The sequence below is a fragment of the Penaeus monodon genome, chromosome 26, assembly GCF_015228065.2.
Source record: "Penaeus monodon isolate SGIC_2016 chromosome 26, NSTDA_Pmon_1, whole genome shotgun sequence".
In the NCBI taxonomy this organism is placed as follows: Eukaryota; Metazoa; Arthropoda; class Malacostraca; order Decapoda; family Penaeidae; genus Penaeus; species Penaeus monodon.
This window is the reverse complement of record NC_051411.1, coordinates 11,382,236-11,392,235: the sequence shown is the minus strand read 5'-3', so window position 1 is coordinate 11,392,235 and position 10,000 is coordinate 11,382,236. Positions and strand designations below refer to the sequence as shown.

General features: G+C 38.8%; 2 protein-coding genes across 5 annotated transcripts in view; both read left to right on the top strand.

Annotated features, from left to right (window-relative positions):
- The window catches only part of LOC119589921, a 7,083-nt gene extending 3,905 nt beyond the window's left edge, over nt 1-3,178 (top strand). Inside the window, 3 exon segments of the mRNA XM_037938579.1 lie at nt 426-802; nt 804-1,210; nt 2,374-3,178. Of these exon segments, the coding sequence (XP_037794507.1) occupies nt 426-802; nt 804-1,210; nt 2,374-2,848 (1,259 nt within the window). The 3' untranslated portion in view covers nt 2,849-3,178.
- LOC119589919 overlaps nt 1-10,000 on the top strand; it is a 30,444-nt gene that overhangs the window by 16,080 nt on the left and 4,364 nt on the right. The window contains exon 1 of one of the 4 annotated variants that reach the window (XM_037938577.1): nt 9,803-9,824. The exons of 2 other annotated variants lie outside the window; for them this stretch is intronic. The gene's annotated coding sequence lies outside the window, so the exon portion shown is untranslated. Of the gene's footprint in view, nt 1-9,802; nt 9,825-9,936 lie in introns of those variants that run through there. One more of the 4 variants, XM_037938574.1, reaches the window with a different exon arrangement.

Here is a 10,000-nt window from a genome sequence, read left to right as displayed (position 1 = left end):
CAGGTTCATGTTAGAGCAAGTAATGCTCATTTCAGTATGCACAAATGCATTTTTGAGTTAGTGAGTGAATCATTAAGTGACTGAAATTGAGAAACCAGAGAGAGAGAGAGAGAGTTTATAATAACGTCAACGATGATGATGATAATGATATTAGCGATAGAAAAAAATTATGATAATGATAATAACACTACTACCACTCCCAATATATATATATATATATATATATATATATATATATATATATATATATATATATATACAATATATACTATTAATAATAAAAATAATAATAATGAAAAAATAACGAAAACGATGATATTAATAATAATAATAATTATGACAGATGATACTGGCAAATAAAATACAGCTTGTTGCCTCCTTCACTCCCTCCATCCTATCTCACAAAAACGTTCAATCCTTTACAGAAAGAATTAAGGCATGCCATAGCTTGATAACGGAGGAGGCGGTAAAGGAGGCCCTGAAGGCGCACAAGGGCGGCGAGGCGAGACTCACCTCCTGGCAGATCAAGGACTTCACCAGCAAGGGCGACAACTACGCGTCTGTGGTGTCCAGCGTCGAGGTGGAATTCAACCTCAATGGCAACGACGAACGCATAAGTTACATCGTGAAGATCAACCCTTGCCATGGCATGCAAAACTTCGAGGAAATGACACACACGATTTTCCTCAAAGAGGCGGAATTCTACATCAAGGTGCTGCCTCAGCTGAATGAGGTCTTACAGGAACATAACCTCAGCCCATTGGCAATGCCGGAGTGTCACTACGGCACTCTGGAGAAGAAGGAAGGAGCTGATTTTCCTGGAGGATTTGAGGCCTCGAGGCTTCAAGATGTTCGACCGTCGGAAGGGACTGGACGTCGCGCACGCGAGCCTCGTGTTAAGAGAGCTGGCCAAACTTCACGCTGCCTCATTACTACTGCAGAAGAAAGACCCCGAGTATTTCAAAGACACACTTTTGCACAAAGGCTGGATAAACATGACGGAAGATGGATTAGGTATCTTGAAGATGTTCGAAGGAGTCGTAGATACGGGAATACTCATGTTAAAGAAGGTGGGCGGGTATGAGTCATGCATTACCTGGGCTGAAAGTACTAAATCAAAGTTGCAAGAGATTTTTGAGAAGCAATTGGAGCCATGCAAATATCAAGTCATATGTCATGGCGACGCCTGGAACAACAACCTGCTTTTCAAGTAAGTATTCCATGAATTAACAGATTGAACATTGGGGAGGACTCTAGGGAAGTCGCCACGTCTTTAAGATCATATTTAATATCTTCGCAAAAACGTCGTTACACGTAATTTTCAACAATACACACACACACACCACAACACACACACTCTCACACGCAAGTATTCATAGTTGTTAGTTGTTGTTGTGTGTTTGTCAAAGTCGTTGGTTGTACTTGTGTGTGTGCACGACAACACACACAACATGTGACATACATATCAACATCACAACAACTAAAATCAAACATCATACTACACATATACACATATATATAATATACAACATTATTCATCAATGTGCATAGTGCATGGTACGCTGGCTGACGTGCAGGCGTGTGAGCTAGCATGATCACAGCTGCAAGGCAGTATGTGTTATATGTGTTTTGTGTATGTGTATGTGTTGTGTGATATTAATATATATAATATATATATATATATATAAAAAACACACACACATACACAACAACTATAATCAACTAAGAACATCACACCAGCCTAGTGTGTGACGTATGTGCACCAGTGCAATGTTTGATTGTTTGGTGTGTGTGTTACTATGTATGTGTGATAATATAATATATATATATATATATATATATATAATATATACTATAATAACACACACACACACACACACACACCACACACACACACACACACACACACACACACACACACACACACCACACAACACACACACACACACGATCATGACAATGACATCGTATGATGAATGATGAAAATAGTAATGGTAATGATAATAATATGATAATGATTAAATAATAATTTAAGATAGTAATAATTATTATAATAATGATGTTTATGATAATAATGACAATAATAATAATAATAATGATAATAATAATAATAATAATAATAATAATAATAATAATAACAATAATATTGACAATAACTATAATTATAGTGATAACAGTAGTAGTACTACTACTAGTGGGCCTAATGTTTTCAGTATCATCATTTACTATCATTACAATAAGTATCCATATTGATATCATTGGGTATAACTAAAATATCACACAAACAATTACGATTGTTACAATCAGAGAAAAGATCCTTACCCTCAATGCCATCGCCATCTATCAGATTGCCCTGTCTATCACTGCGAACAGATACAACGAAGAGGGCATTCCTGCAGAAGTGATGCTGATCGACCTGCAGGTGTCTCGACGGGAATCCTTCGCCGTGGACCTCAACTACTTCTTGTACACGAGCCTCACGGGTGCCGTCAGGAAGCCCAACCTGGACGCCCTCCTGGAGACGTACCGAGGCAGCTTCAACGCCGTGATGGAGGCCGGAGGAGCAGGGGGCGGGGGGCGTCTCAGCGAGGCCGAAGTCCTGCAGGAATTCCGGAACTTCAACGTCTTAGGGGCCATCTTCAACATGATGATCATAGGCGCCTTGCTGATGGAGCCGGAGGACGTGCCTGACTTCCAGACGACGGGGAACGATGTGGACGACCTGGAGAGGGCCATCGTGGAGCTCCGAGTGAAGTCCCTGGACATGATTGACAAGAATCCCCTCATGCGACCGCGGTTCCTCTCTGTGTTCGACGAGTTAATGGAGGTCGGGCACATCCCCAAGTGAGGAGCGCAGGGGGACCAGGGCGATCGATCCTTATTATTCTTCACTTTTCTTTTTTACTTCTATGCCTTATGGAATCTACTGAGAAAACAGTTGTTCTCGTGGTTCAGATTCGTGTCTAAATGTTGCTGTTTTCTTGAGCGTTCCTGTTGTTGTTGTTTTTTTTTTCTATACAGATATTTCATACGTATCGATACAAAAGGAAGGCAACTTAAATGCAGATGTATCTATGTTATATAGCAAATTTACTTATATCTTTGTTATATAATGTAAACAAGATTTATCATGAAATGATTCATGAACTTAAAATAATAAAATCATCATTTATTTTAAGCCTATTAATTATTTTCTGAATGCTGTTAAATGAAGAGAGAATATAGAATATAAAAAATTAAATGGGTTCAATAGAGCAATTTTACAGTAATTTTCAATAAACAATAATACGAATAAATAATGGAAATGATTTTATGTCAAGCATCACTTTTATAAAAACAAACACACATATAGCAGAATGTAAAAATATTATCTGTTTACATGACTTTAATTACATTACAAACTGTTGTCTAATTTTTAGACCTTTCGCAGAATCAAACGTATACATCTAACCAACAGAAATAAAGGCAGCTGCACCGTTTTTTAACACTAAAGACGCCACTTTAAGAGAGCGTTTGTATAAAGTGTGTGTATTACTAAGGAAATTAGACATTTTCTAAAGACTGACAATTCACTTATAATGTCATTGTACTTTTTTCTAAAACAGAATTTTTTAGCAAATCCTTATTATATATATTTAATCACACAATTTTACTGATTGACCCCCACCTCACCCCCCATTACTATGTCTAATTATTTACACAAATAACCGTAGATCAGGAGATCTTAACAACGTTTCTCTCTGTTTCTCATTCGACTCTTAATTTCACTGCAGAAGCAGAATAAGTATGCAGTTGTAATAGAAACAAATACAGGGTTAAGCAGTAGAAGCAGAAACAAGAATAAGTAGTAACATTAGAAAAAGCAGGAGTAATAAACAGCAGCAGTCAAAAGAAAAGGGCTGGTCAGTAACAGCAGAAAGAAGCAGCAGAAGAAACAGCAAGAGTTGCAGGGTACAGCCTAGCAGGGCCTCTACATCTGCTTAAGACTATGCGGGGTCGCTGCGAGATAGTATGACAAACAAGAGATTCTGTGTCAGCGTCAGAGGTGGCAGAGAGAAGGGAGAAGAGGCGAGGCACTGTAGGGGTAGGGTGGGATGAGGGGTTGGGGGTAGGGTCGCTGGATGCTTTCGCTCCTTCCTTTCGCCTCGGAGGAACTTCAACAGGAACTTCTAACTTAAGGATTATCATATTTTTTTTCAGCAATTTCACAAGTGTACAAGGAGTACTCTTTTCCCAAGAACCTTCCTCTCCCTTCAGAGTGTACTGAACGAAAAGATAAAAACGAAGAAAATCTGCCACAGGATATCCTATTTGATCCGCATCGTCCTTTTTATGGTGTTCTAAACAGCGTAAGCCAGAGGTTAACCACCTCCACCCTCCCCCCCACCTCAGCGTTAGGTTTGTACGCTCGTGAAAAGGATGAAAAAAAATGAATGGCCTCTTTGGTTTCTTAAATCTTCTCTCTGGTCAGTAGGAAGATGGAATTCTTGGTATGATTTTGCTGCTCTTTCTTTATCAAATTAATACTTACGTGGTAAGATATAATGAAGAAATTCAAAAGGATTTAAGGTGTAAATGCTTTAGATTGATGATGCCCGTCTGTTTGTTTGTTTTTTCCCACGCACGTACGTATACACACACTATTTAAGGGCCTGTTCAGCGTAAAGGGCGAAGCCTGAACTTCGCAAAACTCAATAAGTACACACACACACACACACACACACACACACACACACACACACACACACACACACACACACACACACACACACACACACACACACACACACACACACACACACACACACACCGTCAATGAGGCGCTTAAGCCGACAACATCACGCCTAAGCCTACATCTCAGCGAGATACTTATCCTATCCCTGAATTTATTAAAGCTAGTGCTGCGTTGACATGCCTAAGTATCTGGTTTCTGCTTCTCTCTCTCTCTCTCTCTCTCTCTCTCTCTCTCTCTCTCTCTCTCTCTCTCTCTCTCTCTCTCTCTCTCTCTCTCTCTCTCTCTCTCTCTCTCTTTATTAAGGGCGGGGTGAGTTTCATTCCTTCTGAACACTTCCTATCATCGTTCACCACGTAATATCCTACCTAGCAACCCCTCACCACATCGCCAACTATATCCACTTTCTCCTCATGTTTCGCTCTCTCCTCTCGGACATAGACACACATAGGCACACACACACACACACACATACACACACACACACACACACACACACACACACACACACACACACACACACACACACACACACACACACACACACACACACACACACACATATATATATATATATATATATATATATATATATATATATATTTATTTATTTATTTATTTATATGTTAAACTTTCTACGCATTCTGAATGTTGCTTGATTATAGAAGTTGCCATACATTAAAACTGATATACCACATCTTACATAATGCAAACACTGTCATAATGTAAACAATGAATTTATACGCATAGATCAAAAGATAATAAAATTATTAGGAACGCAAATATCCATCTCCATAAAATGCCTAAGCCTGAGAATTGTTAAGTGCGCATGCGCGTATGTTTACATACGTTTACCTTATGAAAATACTATATTACCTAAAAATATTGTCGAAATACTACCATACTTCATCCGACATTGTTTCAATAACTTCACGGGGTTGTTAAAGCTGGTGATGCCACTGCTACTATCGCAGTCACTGACCTTGCTCCCTTGTTCCCTTGAGTGGCGGTGGCTTTGAGGAAATACAGGACTTAGAAGCGTAATGCATTAACTTTTAGCGTATCAGTAACGAAAACAAATTATTATCTTTACATAATCTCTCTCTCTCTCTCTCTCTCTCTCTCTCTCTCTCTCTCTCTCTCTCTCTCTTCCCATGAGCTGCCTTACTTACGCAACCAGGATTTTTTTTTTGAGAGGGGGAGAGGTATTAGAATGAAAAGTTATGACTGGAGAGAAAATCCAAAGCAAGCCACTTTTGCTTCTCTTCATCAGATATACATAGAGAGTTAAGAACGTTTTATTTAGATATGCAAAACCTTGTCATCATTATGATTATTATACATTTCTTACACGGAAAGACCTTTCGAGACAAATGTGCGTCTTATAATTGTTATCACCTGAACATTATTTGTCAATCGCGCAATCTAATTATACACGATATGATACTGTGATAGTAAATAAATACAAAACGAGGTGAAGTTATAACATTTCTTGAGCAGATGGTTGAGATTCACAACCTCGTGACGACACATGCGCAGAACTCTGTATGTGAGATATCTTTTCGTCTGTATTTATTGTTTTATTTTTGTTGTTGTGTTTGTTCTTGTTGTTTAGATGTTGCTTTATTTGTGACTTTCCGTAGACAAGAACCAGCAGAAGAGGAAAAAGGAGAAAAATTAAGGATTATCAGACTCTCAATTAACCCTGTTGGTGCGATAGATAAGAGCGATGAAAAACGCTTTCGTTTTTATCTAATCGTTGTACCAAGTAATCTAATAACATAAATGCTTGATTTATTTTTCTTAATTATATTACAATTCCAGTGTAAAATGAATATGTGGCATAGCTTTGTTGCCTTCGGTGTTGACTATGAGATAAGACTAATTTCTTCTATATCACTTTTTGACAGAATTCCATGTGTATTGCAGTCAGAGGCGCTGGCCTCATGGTGTTTCTCTATTAGCGTGCGCTGATGGTTTTATACGTAAACAGTTTTATATACCTTGATATGTAACATACAAAGCAGGGCAAGAGAGGAGAGGTAGAGTCAGGTCTCCGTAAATTTTAATATCTTGTAGGCAGTGCCAGCGATACAAGCACAAGGTATTTACACATCCAAGTAAGTCATGTATTTGGATATTTACTTTGTAGTTAACAATATTTGATAAAAACACAATTAACACAATAATAGTTTGTACTTAATGATTAATGAAAGAACATGATTAGTTCTAAGTTATATACGAAGGAGGATTATTTAACATTTTCATTCAGCTTATGAACTCCGTACGTAACGTGTGAACTAGTCAACGCGACTCGAACTCCGTGACAGAATCTGCATAAAACATGGAAGTGCACGCGCGTTATCAGGGATTTGTCGGGGATAAAATGCCCACGTGGCCTCGCCTTTATGGGTATAGCCAATCACTCGGCTTCAGACAAAAAAAACGTACGGCATGACCTTCTCTTTTGTTATGAATTGGCCGTATCTCTTATGTCATGCCCGTCCGCGCTCAAAGGAAATGCATAGTGTGTGTTTGGTTCCGGCACTTAGGACCTTTCCTTACAGGTGCAAGTGCCACCCAAGATCAGAGAGAATGCATGACGTAACCTCATGCACTCGTTATCTCTTAGGCCTCTGAGAGAGAGGGTGGGGAAGTGTGTGTGTGTGTGTGTGTGTGTGTGTGTGTGTGTGTGTGTGTGTGTGTGTGTGTGTGTGTGTGTGTGTGTGTGTGTGTGTGTAAAACTTTTCTGTCCATACACACTAACGCTTATTCTCACTATTCTAAAAAAGAAAAGGGTCTGTACGGGAATCTCATCTGCGCTGTGGGAAAACCCTTCTAGCGCGGCGGCCGAGGCTGTTTCAAATGCCCTTAAGCCAAAGGTCGTAGTTTCTCTTCATTTTTATCTATATCCATTTATGTAAAATACCGCTGCCAACCATATAAATAAGACATAATTACGACCTCATGTCTGCTGGCGGCGATTGCTCCACCCTATGTCTTGGGAGAGTGGAAGAGTGGAGGGGTGGAGGGATAGGTGGACCTGTTTTAGCTTTGCAGAATCTTAATGGGCGGAAAATATGCCAGTTAAAAAAATAAATGAACAAATAAAAATTTGATAATAAATACGACCTCATGTCCTTTTCTGACTGGCGTATTGCGTCATGTTACGTCATGGGACAGATAGGCATACGTGTATATGTACAATGCTTATGTTTATATGTACATACGTATATGTCTATATGTATATACGTAAAAGGCTGATTAAAAGGGCAAAATAATGATAATAATAATAAATAAATAAATAAACCTTTTCGAAATAGAAGTCTATTTCATTTGCTCATTCAGGCAGGTCGTTGACTCCACTGAGATGAGAGACCTCCGCCTCCCCTCTTCCGGCCCATTGTCAAGGGACCAGACACGTTCCATTGGTTCTTCTTCTCGTAATGTAGCTGTGGGGTATGTAATACGGGTATTGGTATACACCCGCGAATGTGTTTATGTGTTGGGAGGGAGGGAGGGAGGGAGGGAGGGAGGGAGGGAGGGAGGGAGGGAGGGAGGGAGAGGGAGAGAGAGAGAGAGAGAGAGAGAGAGAGAGAGAGAGAGAGAGAGAGAGAGAGAAGCGGTTATATTTATATATATATATATATATATATATATATATATATATATATATATATATATATATAAACACCCATGTGTACACATACATATATATTCACATACACAGATAAACACACAATACACACACACACACACACACACACACACACACACACACACACACACACACACACACACCACACACACACACATACCAACACACACACACACACACACACACACACACACACACACACACACACACACACACACACACACACACACACACACACATATATATATATATATATATATATATATATATATATATATATATATATATATATATTAACAAGCCATGTAATAACTGACTTCGCATTGGGTGGTGTTGATTTTAAAATTCAAAATTGTTTGTTCTTATCCACCGGATGTCTCCAGAGAAATTACTCAAGGGGTTTTCACTGAGTAGACTAAACTACTGTACATCACACAAGGATACTTTTCTAAGTGTATCATTTTTATTCAAAAGGGAATGGTAACACAATACACTGATACAAAAGTATTAGGTTTAAACGCGCCATCACTTTGTCTTAAAACATCTTTTGTAATAAGAAAACGGGTTAGTCTGAAAATCATGAAATTAAATGGTAATCAACCCTCTACACAAACAACAAAGTCTGCTAACTTTTATGTTACTAATAAAAATGGCACACCTGTTACTATGGGGGAAAATGCATTACGAAGCATCTCGCAGACTAGTTGGTACCTCACCTCTCATTGCCATATGTAGAATTTTAATCCATTACACATTGATGCTAGTTTTTTTCTCATCGTATTTTCACAGCTGGGTAGATTTTAGAACCACATCTAAGTTCATCAGCAAGAACCATAAAATATCTTCCAGCCGTTTCAAGTAAATACACTCGATCTGCGTGGAGAAACGAGCAATTACTTGAGTGACACACGGCAACGATCTTACTGTTTACGAAATATGTACCTAGCACTGTTGCCACGCCTGGGTTTTCAAGCCTAGATCTGTGTTTTTTCACTGTGACCTGGGTTTCCATAAATCTAGTTTTTTATGCTTAATTCATCTAGTATGCAATTTTCTCACTAAGCAGAATGTTGAAGTATACGGTGAAAACGGAGAGCGTTAAATCGGTGCAGACACGTCTATAACAAGCTTGTTGCATTAACTGATTTTTTTTTTTTTTTTTTTTTTTTTTTTTTTTTCTCATTGCCTCCGAGCTATTGTTGTGCTAGTCTAGCACGACAATTGTTCGCCAAGGAGTTACATGTGAAACTGGGAGAACTCAACATGTCTCATTGTTGATTAAAAAAAAACAGGTGCGCCGGTTATGGGGAAAGATGAAAAAAACGCGAGGTGGCAACTCTGGCACAGACATTGACGATAGTTCTTTCCTAGTAAAGTACAGGAACGTGTACAAAGTGTTATTAATTACATGATCTTAACTACTTATGAATTAAGGTAAATAACACTTTTTATGCGGTTAGGACTATCAATATGAGATACAGGGATAATTTTTTTTACAAGGAATATGAGTGGTTTTAGGCAACCCATCTATTTTTTCCAAACTTAGCGAGTGACAACACTGGTCCCTACTCCGAGGCAAGCTTTGGGAGGAGTGTACACACCGCCGATCG